Here is a 27,942-nt window from a genome sequence, read left to right as displayed (position 1 = left end):
TTTATCAAAAAACCATAAAGTGAGTGAGGCCATTATATTTGGGTCATACCAAAATGAGAACCTCTATAAACAATTTTATACTTCAAGGATTTTCATCTATCAAATCTTCTAAAATACCAAATTTGAAACAATTAATGTTTCGCGACCAGAGCAAGAACCCATCATGAATAACTAGTTCCAGTTTTTACGCAAATCCGCGAAAAAAGTTGGCCAAAATCATCAAAATACCGAATATGAGGAGATACCTCTGTATGGGGTCTATATCCAAACGTGAACCTATGCATAAAATGTTTCGCCACAGGAGCTAGAACCCATTATTACCTACATGTATCAATTTTTAGACAAATCTGTGGAAAAAATGTGGCGAAAATCATCACACGTTATATGGCGGCTATTCCAAAACGTGGACCGACATATCTCATTTTCAATACCAACCATCCTAGACACAATACAAATTGCTCTGCTAAATTTTGAAGGTCTACGTCAAATAATGTGGGCTGTATCCTGATTTCAACAGAAAGACAGACAGACAGACGTACATCGTTAATCGACTTACAGGGTTGCCCATAATCGACGGACCCATGACTCTTTGGGCCCATTCCAATCGACGATGCTTGTCCGCAGGCAACATTTTGTCAATTGAATTTTGTATGGGAACAAATGCAAATCAATGCGAATAATCCTTTGTAAAGTGGACTGAGCCATGCCCAACTGCTGAGAACGGCGTTTTTGGGATGTTCTTGGGGACCTCTCAACACTGGCTCGTACGGCAGCGATATTCTCGGCCGATCGCCTTGGTCGACTTTTATATGGCCTCTTCGGATTAGAAAGAGCCTTAACAGTCGAAAATTTTTCGTATAAACGCTTAATGTTGTTCTTAAAAGGCGCACTTCTCACATTTTTAAATGTTTTAAAAGCAAGTTGAGCTTTCATAATTGACTTCTTCTGTTGAATGTAAATTTCAGAGCGCTCGCGTGGCGTGTATTGGTTCATGGTAAAAATCTGCTTGGACTGACGCTTCAAACGCGGTATGTCATTAAGCGATGTGACATCTCTGTCAAAAGTTATGGCGTTGCCGGATGGGTCCGTCGAATATGGACAACCCTGTTGAATTTTATGCTGATTATGGGGTCTACGATGAATATTTATGTGGTGTCCGTTAGAATTGCAATTTTCGAATTTCGAAAAAAAGAAAGTTGTGCTGAATTGTGCTAGGTTTGTGCTCAATTGTGCCGAAATTCTTTTTTCGAAATTCGAAAAAATTTTTGAGATATTCGAAAAAAGATTTTTTTTTCGAAAAAATCTGAGAGAATTGCAAATTTTCGAATTTCGAAAAAATTAAAGTTGTGCTGAGTCGTACTCGGTTTGTGCCCATTTGTGCCGCTAAAATTTTTTCGATATCTCTTACCAATTTCGAAAAAAATGATAATTTCGAAAGTATGTCAGAATTGCAATTTTCGAATTTCGAAAAAATTAAAGTTGTGCTGGGTCGCGCTTGATTTGTGCTAACTTGTGCCGTTTATTTTTTCTCAATATTTTCAACCGTTTTCAAGATATGGCAATTTCGAAAAAACCAGTATTTTTCAGTAAAATTGCTGTAATTTTTGTAAAAAATCAAATATCGAGATGCGGTAAATTGTGCTGAGTTGTGCTCACTTAGCACAATTTTTCGTTCATACATAACGAATTTCCACCTTTACTCGTTACTTGCTAAAAATTAAAAAAATGAATAACTTTTGTAATATGTGGAATTTTTGAAATCTGCAAGTTGTGCTGAATTGTGCTCACCTAGCACAATTTTTCGTCCATACATTGGAAATTTGTATCTCTACTCGTTACTCGTTAAAATCGAATGTATGGACGAAAAATTGTGCTAGGTTAGCACAAATCAGCACAACTTTTAGTTTTTCGATATCTTGTTTCTAAATATCCGATTTTGATTTTTACGATTTTAACGAGTAACGAGTAGAGATACAAATTTCCAATGTATGGACGAAAAATTGTGCTAGGTGAGCACAATTCAGCACAACTTGCAGATTTCAAAAATTCCACATATTACAAAAGTTATTTTACAAAAAATACAGCAATTTTTCGTTATATATGTATTTTTTCCAATTTTAACTAGTAACGAGTGGAAATACAAATTTTCAATGTATGGACGAAAAATTGTGCTAGGTTAGCACAAATCAGCACAACTTTTAGTTTTTCGATATCTTGTTTCTAAATATGCGATTTTGATTTTTACGATTTTAACGAGTAACGAGTAGAGATACAAATTTCCAATGTATGGACGAAAAATTGTGCTAGGTGAGCACAATTCAGCACAACTTGCAGATTTCAAAAATTCCACATATTACAAAAGTTATTTTACAAAAAATACAGCAATTTTTCGTTATATATGTATTTTTCCAATTTTAACTAGTAACGAGTGGAAATACAAATTTTCAATGTATGGACGAAAAATTGTGCTAGGTTAGGTAAGGTGGAAATTCGTTATTCGTCCAATGTATGGACGAAAAATTGTGCTAGGTGAGCACAATTCAGCACAACTTGCAGATTTCAAAAATTCCACATATTGCAAAAGTTATTCATTTTTTTAATTTTTAGCGAGTAACGAGTAAAGGTGGAGATTCGTTATGTATGGACGAAAAATTGTGCTAAGTGAGCACAACTCAGCACAATTTACCTCATCTCGATATTTGAATTTTTACAAAAATTACAGCAATTTTTCGTTATATATGTATTTTTTCCAATTTTAACTAGTAACGAGTGGAAATACAAATTTTCAATGTATGGACGAAAAATTGTGCTAGGTTAGCACAAATCAGCACAACTTTTAGTTTTTCGATATCTTGTTTCTAAATATGCGATTTGATTTTTACGATTTTAACGAGTAACGAGTAGAGATACAAATTTCCAATGTATGGACGAAAAATTGTGCTAGGTGAGCACAATTCAGCACAACTTGCAGATTTCAAAAATTCCACATATTACAAAAGTTATTCATTTTTTTAATTTTTAGCGAGTAACGAGTAAAGGTGGAAATTCGTTATGTATGAACGAAAAATTGTGCTAAGTGAGCACAACTCAGCACAATTTACCGCATCTCGATATTTGATTTTTTACAAAAATTACAGCAATTTTACTGAAAAATACTGGTTTTTTCGAAATTGCCATATCTTGAAAACGGTTGAAAATATTGAGAAAAAATAAACGGCACAAGTTAGCACAAATCAAGCGCGACCCAGCACAACTTTAATTTTTTCGAAATTCGAAAATTGCAATTCTGACATACTTTCGAAATTATCATTTTTTTCGAAATTGGTAAGAGATATCGAAAAAATTTTAGCGGCACAAATGGGCACAAACCGAGTACGACTCAGCACAACTTTAATTTTTTCGAAATTCGAAAATTGCAATTCTCTCAGATTTTTTCGGAAAAAAATCTTTTTTCGAATATCTCAGAAATTTTTTCGAATTTCGAAAAAAGAATTTCGGCACAATTGAGCACAAACCTAGCACAATTCAGCACAACTTTCCTTTTTTCGAAATTCGAAAATTGCAATTCCAACGGACACCACATTGAATATTTAGGGATGTTACAAACGGAATGGCAAAGTTATTATTATTGGAGCAATAGATATGCAGGACCGAGTTTCACCAGTAGTGGTAAAATTCAGTCGAATATGAAAAAATCAATTCAATTTGGGCTGATACTACATATATGGTGAGCAAAAACCATAAAATTGAATGAAGATGTATATCGAAGCTATATAATAATCTGAAACCATCTCGATAAAATTTGGCAGAAGTATTTTCGAGCAGTATCTGATGTCCGGTATCAAATATCATTGTTATGGAGTGCATATTACACATGTGAAGGATACATGAAACATATATATGGGAGCTAGAGCTATATCTGAATCGATTTTCATCTAAATTTGAAGCACTTGCTCTTAGGTGAATTCCATCGGAAGTGCCAAAATTCAGTCCATTTGACTTTTTTGGAACTTCCATCAGCCATTTGGTGCACAAAAAATCTGAAATCAAATAAAGATATATAAGGGAGCTACACCAAAATCTGCATATGTGAGCTATAGCTATATCTGAACCGAAATCGATTTCCCAAATTTGATGTACTTGCTTCTAGACTGGATTTGGTCGGATGTGCCCAAATTCAAGTAATTTGGACTAATATTGGCCATTTGATGCATAATTAACCCGAAATCGGTTGAAGATAGATATGGGAGCTATATATAAATTTGAACCAATTCTCACCAATTTCAACAGGGTTTGTCCTTGGGCCAAACAAAGGATGTTTTGAAAAGTTCATTTCAATCGGATAATAAATGGGATAAATATTTAGGTATAGCAAGTTGTTCCGCAAGTTATGACAAATAAAGTAATTGAAAATTGTGAACCTTTGTGTGTGAGGTACCAGAAAGGGTTCTCAGATATATATCATCTACGCAACAGATCTTGTATTAGCAAAAATGTTCGTTTGTGAAAAATTTGAAGAGAGTTGAAAGCTTTTTTCATTTTCTTTGAGCATTTGGTTTTTCGAAATCTTGAACCCAATGTGAAGGAGGTACCGGAAGGAATGATTCGATCTCTACCACCTTTATAACAGATCTTGTGTTGATGAAAGTATTGAGATTCAGATATTGTGTTGATAGAAATGTTTATATATGACAAATCTGAATGGAATCGGTTATTAATTTCGCGGTTTATGAGTATCATGGATGTTCATGGGTGATTTTGACCCTTTGTGGGGGAGGTACCAGAAGGAGTGAACCGATTTATTCCGTCTTCACACCAGATCTTGGGTTAGTAAAAATATTGTGATCAGTGTAATTTGAAGACCGTCGAACACTTACAACACATTTTATAAGAGTTAAAATTATTTAAAATTTTGACCCTTTGTGGGGGAGGTACTTGATGGAGTGGACCGATATTGGCAATTTTCGCCCTTAACTAGCACTGATGAAAATATTACTATCCTTTCTCTTTTTCTACCCTCCAACATAGTATGCAGGGTATATTAAGTTTGTCATTCCGTTTGTAACACCTCGAAATATACATTTTAGACCCCACAAAGCATATATATTCTTGATCAGCATAAAAGTCTATGTCCGTCCGAGTATCCGTCTATGGAATCACTCTAGCTTCGGAACGAAATGAAGTATATTGATAAAATTTTACTCAAATGTATAATATGTCTGCAGGACTTTTGGTATTGAAAATGGGCCATGCAGTTCCACGTTGTGGTACCTTCCTATTTTCAGTATTTTGGTGATTTAAGCGACATTATTACCCGGAATTGTCTCAAATTTGTCATTTGAAGTTCGCAATGGATATTAAATGGATACTACAGCCTAAGGCAGAGAATTGTTTGTGCAGGTTCACGTCTTCGTATAGGCCCCACATTGCGGTACCTCCCGATATTCGGTATTTTGATGATTTTAGCGACATTATTCACGGGAATTGTTTCAAATTTGGTAATTGAAGTTCGTAATTTATTTATTTATTTATTTTTAATTTTTTATACCCTCCACCATAGTATGGAGGGTATATTAAGTTTGTCATTCCGTTTGTAGCACCTCGAACACCACGTCTTCGTATAGCCCCCATATAGCGGTAACTACCGATATTCGGTATTTTAATAATTCTAGTGACATTATTCGCCGGAATTATTTTAAATTTGGCATTTGAAATTCGTAATGCATGCTTCAGCCTATGGCAGGAGATTGTCTCTACACGTTCACGTCTTCGTATAGCCCCCATATAATGGTACTTCCCGATATTCGGTATTTTGATGATTTTAGCTATATATTTACCGATTTTTTCTTTAATTGTTGGATTTGAATATAATAATGGCTTTTGACAAAATTTACCTATGCAGGCCCACGTCGTCGTATATACCTTAATATAATGGCTACATTCTGTATTCTTAAGATTTTAACAGAATTTTTAACGGATTTTATTTATTTATTTATTTATTTTTTTTTTTTTTTTTTTTTTTTTTGAAAATGGCGAAATACGTTCCAAATGGTGGAGGGTGTAAAAAGTTCGGCACGGCCTAACTTACAGCTTTTTTACTTGTTTTTTGAAGATCTGATTATAGCATATACTTATATATTGATACTGTAACTATAGTATAAACATAGTGTCATTTAAGCGAGGTAAAAGCCGTTAAAGTGTAAGTAACAGTCGTTTCCGATTGATATTTGTTTTTATACCCTCAGTCATATGGCTGCGGAGGGTATATATCAATTTATACAGCCAAAACGTGCCGAAATAACGATTTTTGACCCTGGTCTCTTTGGACCAAATCCGTTTCAGAACATTTGGAATCGAATTTGTGAGGCCGCCGGTAAATTACAAACAAACAGTGTTAAACGATATTAAAGCAATTTTATCGACACCGCCTCTATTTAGGTTACCTTACGATGAATATTTTCATGATCTGCTGGGTTTAAGTCATAATTGTGGAGAAATTGTATTTTGTCGTAAAGTGTTATTTATGATATCGTCAATATTTTCGAAACGATTGCAAATTTTGTTCCTAACACTTGCTTATATCAGGTCCTTAGGTTAGGTTAAAGGACGCGCGGTTACCATATAGCAACCGCTCCACTCGGAGACCTATAGGTCCATTATGTTCATCCTAGAAGAGTGTTAAGAAAAGAGGAAAAAGTGGTTGGTAGAAGATGTGAAGATAAGAGATAGAGTTATGGAGTGTGATCTACGGCTGAGGAGTTTGCCGTGTCGTCTTTAGCCACTTGAATCTTCTGGGTAATTGAAGAATTACTAAAGGGTTAGCGTTAGGAAAAGAAGACAGATCATGTGAGTGCTGGACAGTGGCAGAGCAAGTGTTCGACTGTCTCGATTTCTTCTTCATCTTGACAGATCCTAAAGTAGTCGATGTCGTTGCTGTCCCATTTCGAGGTCATAGCCCTCACCTTACAATGACCTGTGATGATACCCACCACAAGTTTCAGATCAGATTTTGACAATGACATCAGCGACCTTATTCTCTTCTCTGAGAGTGTGGACCAGATTCTTTTGGAGATGGTGCATCCCATTTCGTCCAGCCAATTTTCTTTGATTCTCTCAGAGTAATGTCTGTAAATGATCTGTAGGAAATGGCACAGTGATGGTTTAACCGAGTTATCTACATCAATTGCAGTTGATTCGGATCCTAGCCTGGCCAATTCGTCTGCAGTCTCGTTACCTGGGATGTTATAATGGCCAGGAACCCAACAGAGCTTGATGGACAACCCAGTGTTTTCCAAGGCTTTCCTGCAGTTCAAAGCAACCCTAGACTTGATAGTAAAGGAATTTAAGGCCTTCAGTGCCGCTTGACTATCGACATATATAGTCACCGGACCGCTGACCTCAGTGCTCCTCGTGACCAGCAGGTCTGTGGTTTGACTGCGCCATTCGTTTAGTTATCTGAGTCGAAGAGCACTCCTGAATGCCTGTTCCTCAACATGTATGCTCAGCAGACTTAAGCTCCGTAGAGTATCCAGTGCTGCTTGAGGCGTGCTCCTGAAGGCACCCGTTATTAGAAGGGATGCGGCTCTTTGAATTTTGTTAATGTGTAGTGAGTAGGTTGACATCTTCAAAGAATGCCACCATACTAGAGATCCATAGGTTAGAATGGGGCGAACGATTGACTCATACATCCATTTAATGATGTGTGGTTTGAGGCCCCAGCTTTTACCTATGGAGTTCTTACGGGAATAGAGTGCGATCAAGCCTCTCTTAGCTCGTTCCTCAGTGTTCCTCTTCCAACTTAATTGGCGGTCAAGGATAGTGCCAAGGTATTTGGCTTCTGGTGAGAGGTTTAATGTGACTCCATCTAGTCTCGGTGGTGTAAATGAAGGGTATTTACGTTTTTTAGTGAAAAGAATGAGCTCTGTCTTTGATGGGTTCACGCCTAGTCCATTGCGACGCGCCCACCGTGATAGGTCCTTAGTAATTATTATTTTGCCTATTCACAAAAATTGGCACTCATAACACCACATTTCATTTCGTCCTCATAAAACAGCACCTCTGTATTTAAAATATGTACATAAATATATACACCCCTGCCTTCATTGTTTGTTAATCATGCTATCGCGATGTGTGGAATGCTTTTAATTCATTGCTCTTAGGTTTTGCTTGTGTTTATATTTTGCTGATTGTTAAACTTGTCAAACGTATTGCCGTAAGCACTTAACTGTTTTGTACACCACACTCCCCACCCTCCCTCTGTCTCTCCACTCCTCTCTCTGTCTGCATACCGATAATTGCATACCATACAATGAGTGCTTAAATCTTTAATATCCGTTTAAAAATACGACGGAGAGGGGGGAGTGAGTTGCTTCTTCTTTTTTGCTTCATCAACAACATGTTTTCTTTGCACTCTCATCTACCTCCATCTCCGTTGTTGGTAATACCGTTTTAATCTCTTTTCAATTATGTTTGAGCTGTTCAATATGGAAATTGATTCCTGTTTATATTGCTAGACACATATTCTATTGCGTTTGTGTGTGTGTATGTGTTTTTTGTTTTGCCGTAATGCTGCCGTCGATCCTCATTTTTGTCCTGTTGCAAAACATGTTCCCTAATCATTGCCTGAAGATTTTATTGTCGCTGGCAGAGATTGTTTTTTGTTCTCGCAGATGACAATCAACTGTTTGCTGCGAATAACTTTCCATTTAAGCATTTATTATTGTTTATTGTCGGAACGCGGAGGAAGGAAGGCAATGCCGGTGTCTTTGTTTGTTGTTCGCATATGGTGGGGTATAATTCGTTGCAATCAAAATTTTGTAGGGTGTGGATTTTTAAAATATTCAAATAAATGTTGTTTTACTACTCCATATTAAATCGGTAAATATAAAGAAGTAGCGAAAAAACTGACTGACTGACCGAGAATCAACGCCCAGACAAAATAGCTGAAGCTAGAATTTTGAAACTTTGCACGAGGCTCAGTCTTGGAACGTTGGCGTGTGATGAGGATGGGTTTTTGAAAATTCCTACTTAAAAGGTACGAAAAGTAGTAAAATGTACTAAAATTAAATACTTTGGAATGAGCTATAATTTTGTAATGAGAATCACTGATGGAGTGCAGGATAGATGTCCCAAAGGATTTTTGGAAATACGAACTTTAAGGTTACGGAAAGAGCTAAAAACTTGAAATGTAAGTAAGTTTGATATATAAAGGTGGTTTTGGAAATGTGTACTAAGTGTACGAACTGTACTGAATTGTACTAAATTTGGAACAGATTAGCGTGATCTGATGAAGCTTGAATTTTGAAATTTTGTATTGGGTTCCTGTTGCTGGTAGGCTTGTGATAAAGTTGGCATTGGGTAAACAAAAAAGTGCTTGTAATCTGAAATTTGGTATTTTTGGATATTTTGAAGATTTTAGCTACATTTTTATTGGAATTATCTGAAATTCTACACAAGAAGTTCTCTATGAACCTGAAAGAGAATAGTCTACATAAATCCACAATATCGTATAGCCCCCAATTAACGGTACCCCCGATTATGGGTATTCTGATGATATTAGCCAAATTTTTCAATGGAATTGGCTTAAAATCCACAGAAGGACCTCTTTTTTAGTACCTAAGCCACTGAAAGAGTATTTTCCATATAGGTCCACGATATCGTATTGTCCCCATACAATGGTATCCCGCGATATTGGGTATTTTGATGATATTAGCCACCTTTTTCAATGGAATTGGGTTAAAATGTACACAAGGAGTTCTCTGTGAGTACTTTACCCCCTGAAAGAGAATTTTCTATTAGGTTCACGATATCGTATAGCGCCCATACAATGGTGATGATTTTAACCACATTTTTTAATGGAATTGTCTGAAAATCCACACAAGGAGTTCCTTGTGAGTACTTTATCCCCCGGAAGAGAATTATCTACATCGCTCCACGATATCGTATAGCCCCCACATAACAGTATCCCCGATATTCGGTATTTTGATGATATTTGCTACATTTTTCAATGGAATAGTCTGAAAATCCACACAAGAAGTTCCCTCTGAGTAGTTAACACTCTGGAAGAGAATTGTTTTAGTACACCATCCACATAACGCTACCCCGGAATATTCGGTATTTCCAGGATTTTCGCGACAGTATTCACTGGAATTGCGTCAAATTTCGCATTTGAAGTTCGTAATGAGTACTACAACTCCCGACGGAAAATTATCTATGCAGGTTTACGTCTTAGTATAGCCCCCATATAACGATATCTCCCTTTATTCGGTATTTTGATGTATCGTTACTACAGTCTATCACAAAAAATTACTTATCCAGCACCATGTCTTCGTATAGCCCCCATATAAAGGTTTTCATTTGAGTGGTATTATTCAACGGATTTTTTTTTTAATTTTTAAATGTATTGGAAGTACGGATAAAGTTCTGAAATTTGATATTTGGATTACAGGTGATGTTTGTTTTTCAGATTTGGCTGTAATTTAGAAATACCCCCTATTTTGAACGAAAAGTATTAAATGGTACAAAGTTTGGTATTAGGGAAAGGATTGGGCTGGAATTCTCAACTTTATCCTATTGACAGTTCGGCCCGGCTGAACTTAACTGCATTGTATAACCTGGACCCCGCTTTGGTAGAAGGTATAATGTCCTTGTGCATTTGTTTGTAATATGGAAAAGGAAGCGAAATAGACTCATACTTCATCTTGATGATCTCCATAAAATTATACGGCTCCGGTGTGTCCACTGACGTTAGTGTTAAGCAGTGGACAAAATAAACTCTCCTCTTGGATCTCCGTTTTCAAAACCGCAACGGGCTGCCACCTCATGACACCTATCGACCATTTACATGAGGAGGCGAAATCTTACAAGTACATTAGCATAATAAAATGCTGTTTGGGTGTTATAAACAGAGCCATTCCATCTGGTGGATGGGCATCCTCCGCCTAGGCACGTGAGGAAAGACCTTAATGATCTAGAGAGAAGCAGAGGGGTAGAAGATTCATCCTCTAGATCAACAGGGTTATCGAGCAAGACTGAACGGTATTCACCCTAACGTGCTCACAGATGTCATGTAGGCCATCCCCTTCCCATCGCAGCTGAAGTGAGAAAGCTGTCGCGACAAACTAAGTAGTTTTACTACAATTAAAATCCGGATTTGTTTTGGGTCCGGACTAACAGCAGTGTGCCGAACACCTGACCAGCATTTGGCACAGGCCCACGATATACCCCTTTCATTGCTCTGCCAATTAGGGTTAGATGAATCTAACTCCGATATCGTTGTGGAGTCAACCCATACAGGTTACGTCCTTCTTGAATTTGGCGTTAGAAGTTTAATCAGCTACAACAACATAAATTCCCAATATATAAACGTTTATTTTATTACGTTACGGAAATGTCAACCATGTACACATAGTGATGTGGGATATCATATTGTCGGCCTGCCCGATTTTTGTCCTTTCTTTACTAGTTTTCATTTGTAATATTGCTGCCAACAAGGTTAGAAAGACAACTTAATTGGAATATTTAAAACATCTTTAGAAAGGGGGAATAGGTTTTCTCCTAACGTAAACATTCACAACATATAATGCTAAAGAATATAAAACGTATAACATTTGAAATTTCAAAAAAGCCAAAAAAAAAACCAACGACACTTCATTAAATCTGTGCTACTGACCTAATATTTTTTTACATGTTATAATCCACAATAGATAGAATCCCAGCTCTCCTCTTTTTAATCATTTATATTTATTTGGCCATATTTCACAGAAAGTCTGGTCCAAATAATGCAATTAATATTAATTGCTACTTTCAGACGTTTCTTATTCTAGCAATGCTTAATACGCCCTTTGTTTCTATAATTGCCATTAACTTATTTTGATACTTTAATTAAACACCCATGTGTTTTATTTCTTTGCTAATATTTCTTTTTTCTTACGAATTTATTTGGTGTTACTAAATCGCCTTGAAATCGGAATTAACTTATCTGCCAACACACAAAGATTCACGCAGACTTTCAAGGGCAATGTATGGCGGCCAGTAGATTAATAGAAAACGTTGGTAGAATATTTAAATGGATACAGAGAAGTTATGACGCTCATTTACTTAAAGTGGGGGATAACTCATGTTATCGATTTTTTACGAATCTTACTTTATAATACTATCAAAATTACATTTTGGTATCTGTAGAATCCAAAGAGTTACAGTTCTTTTACATGAAGTGTGCCATAACATAGCAATTTATTGAATTTATAAAGCACTAAAATAATATAAACAATTCATGAACTTGTGCAGAATTTTAGCATTAGAAAAAAAAATTAGAAAATATTTCGGGTATTTTTGGGAACATTGAAGCATATTTTTTTGATGTACAATGGAAATTCTGATTTCCTTTCCTTGGTGACTTATAGTGAAATTTGATGCAGAATATTTCCGTCTTTGACTTCATCGTTCTTAGGTTATGATTTATAGGACACTATTGCATGAAGCCAAATAAAATACGGCTTTAACCATAAAATGTGTTCCTAATATATACTAGCAACTGCCCGCTACTTCGTCAGCGGAAATTCCATCTAAATATTTTAGATTCCAACAGTTCGTGTTAGGCCTTTTTAGTACTCAAAATTCATCAATTGTTCAGTTTAACAACATTTTATACCCTCCACCATACATAGTATCTTAAGTTCGTCATTCCGTTTGTAACTCATCGAAATAATAACTTTAGACCCAACAAACTATATATATTCTTGATCAGCGTAAAATTCTACGATCCGTCCGTTGGAATCACGCTAGAGTCCAAATGAATTAAGATGGGAAGCTAAAATTTAGCACAGATCAGTCTTTTGTATGCAGGCAGTTCAAGTTAGAAGATGGGATATATTGGTCTACGACATCATATAGCCCCCATATAACGGTTCTCCCGATATTCGGTATTTTGATTATTTTAGCGACACTATTCACCGGAATCCTTTCAAGTTTCGTATCTTGAGTTCGTAATGGGTACTAAAGGCTGTGACAGAAAATTCTTCTGTACATATCGGTGTCTTCCTATATGCGGTATTTCGTATTTGAATATTGTAACGCCTATGACAAAAGTTGCCTATGCAGGCTCACGTCTCCGAGTAGACCCCAATTTAATGGCTGTATTCGGTGTTTTTAACATGGTGGAGGGTATTCAAAGTTCGGCCGGTCTTAGTTTAATCTAAACTTCATACATCGTAGTAAATTTTCGCATTTTCAATTTTTTATATATTATTCAAGCTTTTCCTATTTACTTGTACATGTTAATTGCAAAATAGAAGTTTAGAAGTTCATCATGGAGAATATTTTTCTGTCCAAAACCATTTCAATATCATATATTAGAATTTCAGGTCTATTTCTTTACCCAATACCAAATTTAGTAACATTTAGTATGCATATCTAAAACACTCTACATCTCTCTATCCTAGACATCAACACTAGCATACTTTCAGGCGAACGACAAGGCATAATTTTCGCCACCGGTTAATTATAATAGTTAATTATTATTATTTATATTAGTTTTCTTTCTCCTACCCAGCACTTTCTCTCTCTCTCTATCTTTATATTTAAAATATTTAATTCTGATTGTTTTAAATTTATATCTTAATATTAGTGTTGCTGTGAATTATATCACATACATATGTATTTTTCATCTCATTCCCTGACTTCAAACATTATTTTCAATTTATTTCCTTCGGGAATAAATAAATGATTGTAATTTAAATGTAATTGTGTTCGTTGGAATTAATCGCATAATATACTTTTTTTGCCAATTGTGGCCATGTTTTGCGATTTCATTTTCGAGGGTTATTTATTATTAAAATTTCAATTTCATTCCTTCTTTTCTTTGGATGTAAGATACCATCGGAGAGTGCTACGAAGGCAGTTCTGCACGATATGTATGTGACTGATTGAAAGGAGAATTGTTTAAAACATACTGTCGAAGAAATCAGAGCTCAGGGAGAACCTACGAAGTACGTAACAATACATGTTATTATACCCTCCACCTTCTATATTAACTTTGTCATTCCGTTTGTAACATCCCTAAATATTCGTCATTGACCCCATATTGTATATATATTCATAATCAGCATGAAATTCTAAGACGATTTAGCTATGTCCGTCTGTCTGTCTGTCCGTCTGTTGAAATCACGATACAGCCCACATTACTTGACATAGAGCGCCAAAATTCAGCAGAATAATTTGTATGGTGTCTAGGATGGTTGGTATTGAAAATGAGATAAATCGGTCCTCGTTTTGGTATAGTCTCCATATAACTGTACAATCCGATATTCGGTATTTTGATGATTTTTGTCATATTTTTTTATGGAGTTGTCTAAAAATTGGAATTTGTCGGTCATAATAAGTTCTAGCTCCGTTGACGAAATATTTTATGTATAGGCCCACGTTTTTGTATAGCCCTATATAGCGGTACCTCTCGATATTCGGTATTTTGATGATTTTTGCCACATTTTCCAACGAATATGTCTAAAAATTTGTATTTGTGGGTCATAATTGGTTCTAGTTTTTCATAACCCTAAGGTGAAGGGTATTAAAAGTGTTTTTTAACATATGTGGTGCTGCCAGGACACCTGTACGTATTGTAAATATTGGGAAACATACAAGAATGTGTTTTTTCAGATGCCCGGACATAATTCCTATTGTAACTATGGAGTGGGTCATAATTCCCTATGGAACGCATACCCGGTGTTTGGGCATGCCCTATAGGAGAAAATGTGGAGGCCCGACTGAAGGCCGCCAACTTAAAAAAGCTTTAGAAATGAGACAGATATCAGTGGAGAAAATCATGATTAATATCTTCAGAATTACAAGAGATATCAGCACATATGGCACCATATTGGAAAGGCAAGAGTGTTGCGTTTTTGAAAAATAACCCCTCTTATTTTTATGGGAATAAAGACCACTACTTTCTGAGGATTACGACCGATTTTTTTTACGTAATCCCCATTTTTATGGTGGTTAAGGCTGAGAAAATAACGGTCATAATTCCCATAATTGTAATGGAATTTTTTTTCGTGGGGATTATGACAAGGCACCGATTTCCACGTGTATGGTTCTTCAAAATGTTAACCCTCTGTTAGCAGTCAAGTAAATCCCCTTGGAGAGTTAAAGCGCATATCATCCAGATATATCGTCAAACCAGACAGAAAAAGGATAACCCGATTTTGCACCAACTTTGCAATTTCTAATATTTGCATCAGTTCTAGGTCAGGTGAGAAAATGAACAATATCGGTCCACTCCATTAAGTACCTCCCCACAAAGGTTCAAAATTTTGAATATTCATGAAGCTCATAAAACACGACATTTTTATCCGATTCCATTCAGACTCGACAAATCTCAATATTTCTATCAACACAAGATTTGCTATAATCCCACCATTTCTTTGGTACCTTCCCCACAGAGGGTCAACATTTTGAATAACCAAGACGATCATAAAATCCGAAATAAGGCCCCCTGCCTTTGGTGGATTTATCTTGGGGGCTGGGAGATTTTACTTGTTATTACCTCGTTTTTCCATAAAAATACAGTTGAGTTGATTATAAATTATATTAGAAATGAGTTTAAATGTAATACATAAGGTTTTCTGACTAAAACTCTGTCTAAAAATATAAATTATAAGAAAATTTTGAAGTTGACAGTAAGGTGTAGCATTGCAGCTGATCGTTGATAGACATCTTTAATTCGAAATTTAGCTTCATGAAGGCGATGCAGAAAATTTTTCTTAACAATAGAGTTGCTTTTGCAATCCACACCGACACCGTAGAAAACATTTTAAATATTTTGCAACCACCGTCGCCGAACGTAATATCTTCGAGGACTTTACCGAATATTAAGATCCCTGTAGAATACATCATTATAATGCATTTAATTTAACAAACCATTTAATCATAAACATTCCGCAATAGGGTAAAATAAGTATAAGTTGTGTTGAGCAATGATTGCAGCAGTTCCAAGTTCATCGGATAAACACGGCCAACCAGTATCTGAAATGAGAAAAACAAAAAGACATTAAAATTAAGAAAGGAAATGAAGTAAACAAGGTCAGCTTATGTCTATAATTGTTTTGTACCATGTTTCTGCCCCGTAAGAAACCAAAAATTCTAAACTACATCCTATTGGGTAAGAAATTATGCTAGAACTTCCAAATAACGAAATTTTAATGTATTAGGTGTGACATGTTTGAAAAGAATGCAGAACGGACATTCAAGTACTCGTAGGAAGTTTTCTTGACCTTCGGGATGTTAGCGACCATTTTCAACCGATACTCAATTTCCAAAAATTCAATCGTAGCTTTTACTATTATTTAATACGAGTACTCTCCACAATATTTGGAGTTTTTCATTCGTTTGTGACACCTTGAAATATAAATTTTAGACTCCTCAAAGTACATATATTCTTGATTATCATAAAATTCCGTGCCCATGTCAGTCCGTCTGATTGGCTGTGGAAATAAAACTAGCTTCCGAACGAAATAATTTTAGGTCTTCAGGACTTTTAGTTTTGAAAATGGGACAAGTAGGTCCAATTTTTGGTATAGCCCTCAATAACTGTACCGCTTTAGCCACAATTTTAACTGTTAATTGATCTCGACCATCTTTATAACAAGTCTTGTGTTGATGGAAATATTGTAAAGGACCAAGTCTGAATGGAATCGGATATTAGTTTCGCGTTTTATGAGCTTCATGGATATTCAAAATGTTGACACTTCGTGGGGGAGGTATCAGAAGGAGTAGACGAAATATCCCAACTTCAAAGCAGAATATGTGTTAATAGAAATAATTAGATGTGTTATATATGAAGAGAACCGCATGGGTATTTTGGATTTTATAATCGTTTTAGTTATTCAAAACGTTGATCCTATGTGGGGGCGGTACAAGCATGAATGGTCCGATCTCTGCAATCTTTCTAACAGATGTCGTTTTGATAGATATACTAAGATATGAGAAGTTTGAATGGCATCGGAGTTTCATGGATATTCAATATTTTAACTCGTTGTAGGGGAAGTACCAGAAAACCTTCGGTTATTAAAAATATTGAAATGTGTGTGATTTGAGGACAATCGGACACTTACATCGCGTTTTATAAGAGTTATTATTATTGAACATTTTGACCCTTTGTGTGAGGTTCATTTTTCATTAAAATGTTGGAGTGAAGCGACATTGTTTATTTTCGCACATGACATAGTACTGATGAATTAGGATTTGCAAAGTTCGAGCAAAATCAGATTATACTTTCTATTTTTATGTAGAAAAAAATATATATATTTCGATATTTTGTGGAGGAGGTAACAAAAGGAGTGGAACGATATTGCTCATCTACAAGTTTTATAATAATATTACGATGTACCAAGTTTGGACCAAATCGGATACTCCTTTCGAGAGTTATCGTGGGCACCTACCAGCCATACAGTCAGACGGACGAACGGACATTGCTAAATCGACTCCAAATGTCCTGAAATGGTTCAAAGAGACCCAGGATCTAAAACCTTTATTTCAATGAGGCACATTTTGGCAGTACAAAACCAGTAAGGATAACCTACATCACAATGCATATTTAATAGAGCTCTCGTAAAAGAAAGGTTTATATCGGGCATTTCTAAGCTAAATGAGATATCTGGTACAAGATATGATTATGGTAGTGTGCATATTCCGAAAGTTGGAGATTTAAACATGAAATCGGATGAAACATATTTATGGAACTACAGCTATATCTGAACCGATTTTCACCAAGTTTTAAATGTTAGTTTCCAGAATGAATTCGCTCAGAAGTGCAACTTTTCCCTCGCTTTGAAATTAGCCATTTGGTGCAAAGAAACCTAAAATCGTACGAAGATATATGGGGGGCTATATCCAAATCTGAACCGATCTTGATAAAATTTGAATCATGTATTGCTGGGCTGAACCTAATATCTGGTACTAAATATCATTTTTGTGGGGTGTATATTACGAATATGAGGGACTTAAACACCAAATCGAATGAAACGTATATATGGGAGCTATAGCTATATCTGCATCGATTTCCACCAAATTTAAAGTACTTATTTCTATACTGAATTCAGTCGGAAGTGCCAAAATTAACACCATTTGGACTGATATTAGCCATTTGTTGCACAAAAAATCTTAAATCTGATGAAGATTTTTGGTGGGAGCTATATCTAAATTTGGACCGATTTTCACCAATTTCAATAGGGTTCGTCTTTGAGCCAAACAAATGTTATATAGAAAATTTCATCTCAATCGAATAATAAATGCGACCTGCATTTTGCTTACAAAAATACATGGCAGACGGACGGTCGGACGGACATGCATAAATCGACTCAAAATGTGATTCTATGCTGATCACCAAAAGGAACTATGGGTCTATCTCGTTTCCTTATCCATGTTACACACAGATGCACAAAGACATAACACCCTTACCACTATGTGGTGTAGGGTATAATTATGTATCCCCTTTGTTGCCATGTGAGCCATATGGCTGAGGGTATAAAAATAAGAATTTATGAACCATGTTACTATGAATGGCCCATGATGCGGTGTGAACGGGTTAGTTCGTGTACATAAATCTGAGAGCGAACGAAGGTGTTCAGATTCCAATGGAGACATGCCATTTGGTTATATTGTTTGAAGTTTCACCTCACAGAATTATTTTAGAATATGTCCACATTTTGACTTTTATAAGCCCTTGAATACATTTTTCAGAAATAGCCGTAGTCTCAACATTTTAGATATTTTGAATGGCCTAATCGATAACCAAATTTTAACAATTTTTAGAGAATATGATTTCACAATAATTTAATTTTACTATTAACGCAACTCCATCCTAGTCAGTGCTTGTAGCCGGAAGAAAAAAACTTGTCTGGGCAGTTACGGTCAAAGAACAAAAAACATTTTAATAAAAAACCACAATTACAGAAACGAACAATAAATAAAAATTTGAAAATTGGAAAATTTTGGATTCTAAATTCTATGCTTTAGACCTTTCCAAAAAATTCCATGTTGCCCTAGCGGTTGAAATCTGTTAACATTGGTAACTATGTTGTTATGATATCGTAACAACAGAGGTATTTTCACAAGGCTGCCATATTTTGACTTTGTCTTGTCCTATCTTTACACTTCTTTACATTCGGTCTTTGGTTACAGTACAATAATTCATGGGTCTTATGACCACTTGTCTATTGTTGTTCCCCTCTTTGGAATGCACTCGAGCAGGACACTTGTTACGATATCATAACAACATAGTTACCAATGTTAAGTGATTTAAACCGTTATATACACTTTTTTGGGAAGGTCTATGTTATACAATTTTAAAACAAAAATTTTGGATTTTTCAAATTTTTATTTGTTATTCGTTTCTCTAATTGTAGTTGTATACCCTCCACCATAGTATGGAGGGTATATTAAGTATGTCATTCCATTTGTAACACCTCGAAATATAAATTTTAGACCCCACAAAGTATATATATTCTTGATCAGCATAAAATTCGATGTCGATTTACGGATGTCCGTCTGTCTGTCTGTCTGTGGAAATTACTCTAGCTTCCGAACGAAATGAAGTAGGTTGATTAAATTTTACTAAAATGTGTATTATGTCTGCAGGACTTTTGTTATTGATATAGCCCCAATATAACGGTACCCACCCCCTCCCATATTCCGCATTTTGACGATTTTAGCGATATTTTTCACCGGAATTGTTTCCAATTTGGTATTTAAGTTTCGTAGTAGATACTACAGCCTATGACAGAAAATTGTGTGTGCAGGTCCACGTCTTCGTATAGGTCCCATATAACGGTACCTCCCGATATTCGGTACTTCGATAATTTTAGCGACATTATTCGCCGAAATTGTTTCAAATTTGGTATTTGAAGTTCGTAATGGATACTACAGCCTATATCAGAAATTTTTCTGTGCAGGTCCACGTTTTGGTATAGCCAACATATAATGGTATCTCCCTGTATTCTGTGTTTAGATGATTTTAGCTAATTTATTCCCCGATTTTTTTTTTGTAAAGTTCCGCATTTGAATATAGGTGCCTATGCAGGTCCACGTCGTCGTATAGACCCTAACATACAGGCATTTTTTAGATTTTAACAGAATTTTTAACGGTTTTTTTTTTGAAAATTGGTGGAGGGTATTAAAAGTTCGGCCCGACCGAACTTACAGCTTTTTAAGTTGTTTTTGTTTTTTTAATTTTCCGTTCTTCTATACCTGAAGCTCAAAGATTTTTCTTAGACGCTCTTTTGAGGAGTTTCCCGGAATTTTAATGTTGATTTTTTTAAGAATTTTCTTTTCTTAGGGTTATTTAAGAATTTTCCTAGGCCTCAAAACAAGGATTTTTTTTAAATTTTATAAAGCCAAATTCTGCATTTTTAAGAATTTAGGTTCGAACTGAAGAAAATCTAGAGCTTTAAACATAGCTTTTCAAACCTTTTACCTAAAACTCCAAACTAGGATTTTTACAGACTTTGCTGGACACACAAACATAGATTTTTAAATAATTTTCCTAGGTCTCAATATGTGGATTTTAAAGCGTTTTCTTAATCCTCCAAACTATTTTTTTTAAATCCAAGGTCTCCAAATGCGGTTCAGAGACCTAAAAACGTGGATATATTAATTAATATAGCTATGCTTTTCAACATACATTTTTAAGAAATTCCCCTATCCCCCTAAGAAGTACTATTAAGCCTTTTCTTGGACCTTCAAACTCGGGCATTATAAGGTGGCCTCTTTACGATTGATTTTTATGGAATTTTATGTGACGGCTACTGATCGGAGAGATTCCACCGAGTAATATGGTAAATAAAAGTGTCTGTCGCGAATTGGTCCAATTTGTCCGTTAATTGTTTTGCTTAACTTCAAAAATATGTCCAACTTACTGGCATATAAACTAAGATCAGGTTATACTATGGTCAAGTCAAACATCGAAACTTTTATCTTCCCTAAAAAACCAAATTTTAAATTCCTTACCGCACATGGTTTCTGGGCTCTCAGTATCAATAATCGTAAAGTTCTCTGTGTATCAACATCCACATCAAACCATTCGCTCTCATAAGCAGCTGTTCCAACATTTAAACTTTCATCGAATACCTTATTGGCGTAATAATACAGAATGGTGCTCTGGGCAAAAATCATGAGGATATAAACACAAATCAAACACATTTGACTGACTGTCTCAACCTAAAATAAAAAAAAAAATAAGAAAATAAAATAATATTTGATGGTTGGAAATTAGGCTTTCCTTAACTTACCGTGACCAATGTAAACATCATGGCACAAAGCATGGCACCAAAGGCCAGAAACTCCAACAAATTTGTATAGGTAATCAAATCATTGATGGTATTAACATATCTGAAAAAAGCACCCACTCTCTTAAGATTCCATTATTCTCTTCCAATACGTCACACATCTCACCTTATCAACTCTGTTTGATATTTAATACACCAAATAATTGTGGCTCTGGCCTCTTCGGATGTAACCTGACACAGGTGACGCAATTTCCTCTGCATTCGCCTACACATTAAAATGGCGAACAGCATTATGGCCACAATCATATTGGTAAATGGTATGAACATACAACAACCAATGGGCGCCATTACGGTTTGTACTATGAAACATATTTCATAGTAGGGGGAAATATTCTTGTCTACGCCAGGTACGTAGATGCCAAAGGGTAAAACTAAAAATCACAATTTTAGAGATTTTTTATTTATTTATTTTTTTTTTTAATTTTAATTATTGCTTACCTTTGGTGGTGGCAAATATTGGATAGATTAAAAAACTTATGACCGAACAAGTGCCCATAACCAAATTGACTCTGGAAATGTTATTGGCGGCCAATGTAATAGTTTGTAATTCTTGTCGGACCCATTGGTCTTCGGATTGCTGAAATATATAATCAACAAGTAAAATAGTATTGGTTATGCCGACAGATGTATACCCCCAGCGTTATTCAAACGTTGACCAGAACACGTTCGTAGCTATATATCATCCTCACAACAGATCTGGTGTTAGCAAAAATGTTTGTATGTGTGAAATTTGAAGAGAATTGAATGTTTATTTGGCTTACTTTGAGCGTTTGGTTTCTCAAAATCATGAAACCTATGTGGGGAGGTACCAGAAGAAATGATCCGATCTCTACCATCTTTATAACAGGTCTTGTGTTGATGGAAATATTGAGATATGTAAAGTCTGAATAGAAGCGGATGCTAATTTTACGTTTTATCAGCTCCATGGATATTCAAAATTTTGACCCTTTGTGGAGGAGGTACCAGCAGGAGTGGACCGATAGATCCCATCTTCACAACCGATATTTTGTTAGCAGAAATAATGGAATGTGTCAAATATAAAGAGAACTTGGTGCTTATTTCGGATGTTATAAACGTTTTGGTTATTCAAAACTTTGACCCTTTGTAGGGGAGGTACCAGAAGTAATGGTCCGATCTCTACCGTTTTTATAATAGATCCTGTGTTGATGGAAATATTCAGATGTGCCAAGTCTGAATGGAATCAGATGTTAATTTTGCGTTTTATTAGGATAATGGATATTCAAAATTTCGACCTTTTTTGGGGGATGTACCAGATGGAGTGGACCGATATATTCCATCTTAGCACCAGATCTTGAGTTTATAAAAATATTGTGATGTGTGAAATTTTAAGACAACCGAATTCTTACATCACATTTTATAAGAGTTGTAATTATTCAAAATGTTGACCCTTTGTGGGGAAGGCACTTGATGGAGTGAGCCGATATTGTCCATTTTCGCACCTGATCTAGCACTGATGAAATAATTAGGATTCGCAAAGTTGGAGCAAAATTGGATTTCTTTTAAAATTTTGACATTTTGTGTCGGCCATCTCCGATCTCGATCTAAGTTTGACAATAATATTACGATGTACCAACTTTGGATCAAATCGGATACTCCCTTCGAGAGTTATCGTACGCACCAGCCAGCCAGCCAGCCAGCCAGACAGACGGACAAACATCGCTACATCGATTCCAAATGTCCTGAAACGGATTTGGTCCAAAGAGACCTAGGGTCTAAAACCGTTATTTCGATGAGGCACATTTTGGCCGTATCAAATGATATATACCCTCTGTAGCCATATGGCTGAGGGTATAAATATTATGTGGATGCCTTGAGTGTCGCTAAAGTCCATTTCATTGTAGGAAATGATCAAGTGTCCCCCACTTACCATCATATCGATATACAGGACACGTATCCGTTCCAAAAAATCTTCATAACGCGTTTGATGAATGCACACTGCAATACCACGCAGGGTAGTGTTGAAAAATAGCACTGCCAAATAGGCATTCCTTATAATCGCGTCCATTGGTTCGGTACTAAAGAAAAGATCCACAAACTGCGATGTGGTCAAGATGATGTATGGAATCAAACTCAAGTAACGTCTCCAATCGTGACGCAGCAGAAATGACCAAAATTTCATTATTCGCAATGAATTATTGTACAGCGGTACATCTTCAATGGTCTCGATTAACATATTGAAGTACGGAGCGTAATGTAAGGTAAAAAATGAGGTTTTTATGTCCGATATCCTTCAAAGTCTTTGTTGAACTGATTGTCCTTGCTTCAATTTGTTTATGTTTATATTTTCATGAGCAGAGGTTTTGTGCAACTATTTGCGGTTTTGTGGTTTTCAGTTATATTTAAATTTTATAAATTTCTAAATAGATGTAGACACTGTCGTAGTCAGAATTGATTTTAGAATAATCCTTTTTTATGAAATAGATTTATACTCCTTGTATAAATATCAATAAATCAATATATGACGGACTTACGTGACTATATGTGTAAACATTAGAACTTATTAAAAATGTTGCTAAAAAACTTGGACGGAGTGTAAACCAATAATACCAGCGAAAAAGCTGTAAGTTCGGCCGGGCCGAACCTTGAATATCCTCCACCATTTGGAACAACTTTGGAACTTTTCAAAAAATAACATCCACTAATAAATGTTGTTAAAATCTTAAAAATATCGATATAATAGCTACATTCGGTATTTTTAAAATTTTAATAGAATTTCGTATAGACCCCAATATAACAACTATATATTGGGGTCTATACGAAATTCTATTAAAATTTTAAAAATACCGAATGTAGCTATTATATTAGGGTCTATGCTAAGGCATGAACCTGCTTAGGTAAAATTTGTCAAATGCGAAACTTAAAAAAAACGGTTAAAATGCCGATAAAATCAAAATACGGAATATCGGGAGGTACCGGTTTATGGGGGCTATACGAAGACGTGGACTTGTACAGACAATTTTCTGTCGTAGGCTGTAGTATCCATTACGAACTTCAAATATCAAATTTTTAACAGTTCTGGTGAAAAATGTCCCTAAAATCATTAACATACCGAATATCGGGAGGTACCGTTATGTGGGGGCTATAAAAACGTGGAGCTATATGGCCCATTTTCAACACCAAAAGTCCTGCAGACATAACATACATTTGAGCAAAATTTTATCAATCTACTTCAATTCATTCGGAAGCTAGAGTTATTTTCACAGACGGACAGACGGGCGAAGATCACTAAATCGACATAGAATTTTATGCTGATCAAGAATATATATACTTTGTGGGGTCTACAAGGTGTATTTTGAGGTGTTACAAATGGAATGATAAACTTAATATAATATAGGTACTGATATATGGGGCATATACAAAGGATTGGACCTGCATAGAAAATGTTCTGTTATAGACTTAGTTCCCTTTACGAAGTCTAAATACGAATCTTGAAATGTCGCAAAAATCATTAAAATGCGGAATATTGAGATGTACCGTTGTATGGAGGCTATACAAAGACGTGGGCTTACATACATAATTTTTGTCATAGGCTATAGTACCCATTACGAAGTCCAGGAACGAAATTTGGAACAACTCCGGGAAAATGAAAAATGTCACTAAAATCGTCGAAATATCGAATATCGGGGATCTATACAGACATTTCTCTTTCTGGAAGTAAAGTGCTTGAAAAGAACTGCAAGTATGGATTTTAGACAATTCCAATAAAAAATGTGGCTGAAACCATCAAAATGCCGAATATCGGTGGGTACCGTTATATGGGGGCTGTACGATATTGTGGACCTTTATAAACAATTATCTTCCAGGAGGAAAGTACTCGGAAAGAACTCCTTGTGTGAATTTTCAGACAATTTAATTGGAAAATGTGGCAAAAATCATCAAAAACCGAATATCGGGGTACAGTTGTATGGGGGCTATACGATGCCGTGGATCGATATAGCCCATCGTTTAACTTGACCTGCCTACATCCAAAGGCTGATCTGTGCAACATTTTAGCTTCCTATCTTTATTCGTATTGACTCTAGGGTGATTAGAACAAACGATACAACGATTATTTCGATGAGTAACATACCGTTTGTTACTCATCGAAATAATCATAATCGAACTTAATATATCCTCCATATAATGTATGGTGGAGGGTATAAAAAATATTAAGTTCCGCCGGACCGAACTTTTAAAACCATCGCACTGTGGGTAAAAAAAAAACATTTTAATATAAAAGTATCTGAATTCAAACGTGTTCTACTTTAAACTACAGATACCAGTCGGTCTTACTGGTATGCTGTTAAACTTTTCAAAAAACCATTAAGTGGGTGAGGCCGTTGTATGGGGGCTATACCAAAACGGGAACCTGCATAGACAATTTTATACTTCAAGTGTTGTCATCTTCCTAATCTTCTTAAATAGCAAATTTGAAACAATTTCGTGGGTAAATGTGACTAGGATTACCGAAATACCGAGCATCGATGGGTATCGTTATATGTGCGCTACAGGAAAACGTAAACCTAAATATCAATTTTTTGACAAATCCGTGGAAAACCTTGGCCAAAATCATCAAAACAAAACTCACCGTAATATGGAGGCTATACCAAAACGTGGAACGTGAACATGTCCCGCCAACGGAGCTAGAAACCATTTCGTTCTACAAATACCAATTTTTATACAAAACCTTGTGAAAAAAATGTGCCAAAAATCATTAAAATACCGAATATTGGGAGGTATCATTATATGGAAGCTATACAAAAACGTGGGCACATGTGAGCTAGAGTCTATTTCGAACTACAAATACCAATTTTTAGACAAATCCGTGGGAAAATGTGGCATAAATCATCAAAATACCGTATATCGGGAGGAACTGTTATATGGGGTTTATACAGGGTGAGATGAAAAAACTACAACCAACTGTCAGACCGTCAGACTGCTGCCATTTCTAAGCCACTCGCCCGACAGCTGTTAAAATTTCCGTTGACAGCACATGATATTGTTTACAATTTACACTAGCATTTTGGTGAGAATTTTCCAGAAAAAAGGTTAAAAAATGAGGTTTTTATGTCCGATATCCTTCAAAGTCTTTGTTGAACTGATTGTCCTTGCTTCAATTTGTTTATGTTTATATTTTCATGAGCAGAGGTTTTGTGCAACTATTTGCGGTTTTGTGGTTTTCAGTTATATTTAAATTTTATAAATTTCTAAATAGATGTAGACACTGTCGTAGTCAGAATTGATTTTAGAATAATCCTTTTTTATGAAATAGATTTATACTCCTTGTATAAATATCAATAAATCAATATATGACGGACTTACGTGACTATATGTGTAAACATTAGAACTTATTAAAAATGTTGCTAAAAAACTTGGACGGAGTGTAAACCAATAATACCAGCGAAAAAGCTGTAAGTTCGGCCGGGCCGAACCTTGAATATCCTCCACCATTTGGAACAACTTTGGAACTTTTCAAAAAATAACATCCACTAATAAATGTTGTTAAAATCTTAAAAATATCGATATAATAGCTACATTCGGTATTTTTAAAATTTTAATAGAATTTCGTATAGACCCCAATATAACAACTATATATTGGGGTCTATACGAAATTCTATTAAAATTTTAAAAATACCGAATGTAGCTATTATATTAGGGTCTATGCTAAGGCATGAACCTGCTTAGGTAAAATTTGTCAAATGCGAAACTTAAAAAAAAACGGTTAAAATGCCGATAAAATCAAAATACGGAATATCGGGAGGTACCGGTTTATGGGGGCTATACGAAGACGTGGACTTGTACAGACAATTTTCTGTCGTAGGCTGTAGTATCCATTACGAACTTCAAATATCAAATTTTTAACAGTTCTGGTGAAAAATGTCCCTAAAATCATTAACATACCGAATATCGGGAGGGTACCGTTATGTGGGGGCTATAAAAACGTGGAGCTATATGGCCCATTTTCAACACCAAAAGTCCTGCAGACATAACATACATTTGAGCAAAATTTTATCAATCTACTTCAATTCATTCGGAAGCTAGAGTTATTTTCACAGACGGACAGACGGGCGAAGATCACTAAATCGACATAGAATTTTATGCTGATCAAGAATATATATATACTTTGTGGGGTCTACAAGGTGTATTTTGAGGTGTTACAAATGGAATGATAAACTTAATATAATATAGGTACTGATATATGGGGCATATACAAAGGATTGGACCTGCATAGAAAATGTTCTGTTATAGACTTAGTTCCCTTTACGAAGTCTAAATACGAATCTTGAAATGTCGCAAAAATCATTAAAATGCGGAATATTGAGATGTACCGTTGTATGGAGGCTATACAAAGACGTGGGCTTACATACATAATTTTTGTCATAGGCTATAGTACCCATTACGAAGTCCAGGAACGAAATTTGGAACAACTCCGGGAAAATGAAAAATGTCACTAAAATCGTCGAAATATCGAATATCGGGGATCTATACAGACATTTCTCTTTCTGGAAGTAAAGTGCTTGAAAAGAACTGCAAGTATGGATTTTAGACAATTCCAATAAAAAATGTGGCTGAAACCATCAAAATGCCGAATATCGGTGGGTAC

The 27,942-nt window shown here is 35.5% G+C and overlaps 1 protein-coding gene across 1 annotated transcript; it reads right to left on the bottom strand.

Annotated features, from left to right (window-relative positions):
• Nucleotides 1-15,885: 15,885 nt before the first annotated feature.
• On the bottom strand, nt 15,886-23,576 carry LOC131806145 (odorant receptor 30a-like). The gene is made up of 6 exons (XM_059130083.1): nt 23,227-23,576; nt 21,777-21,915; nt 21,445-21,709; nt 21,282-21,381; nt 21,001-21,210; nt 15,886-16,020 (listed from the first exon to the last, which is right to left on the bottom strand). The coding sequence occupies exons 1-6, from the start codon at nt 23,530-23,532 to the stop codon at nt 15,919-15,921; spliced, it is 1,122 nt and encodes a 373-aa protein (XP_058986066.1). The 5' UTR covers nt 23,533-23,576; the 3' UTR covers nt 15,886-15,918.
• Nucleotides 23,577-27,942: the final 4,366 nt, after the last annotated feature.

The sequence above is a fragment of the Musca domestica genome, unplaced genomic scaffold (genome assembly GCF_030504385.1).
Source record: "Musca domestica strain aabys unplaced genomic scaffold, Musca_domestica.polishedcontigs.V.1.1 7, whole genome shotgun sequence".
NCBI classification, from domain to species: Eukaryota; Metazoa; Arthropoda; class Insecta; order Diptera; family Muscidae; genus Musca; species Musca domestica.
The sequence above is the reverse complement of the archived record's forward strand: the minus strand, read 5'-3'. Positions and strand labels throughout refer to the sequence as shown.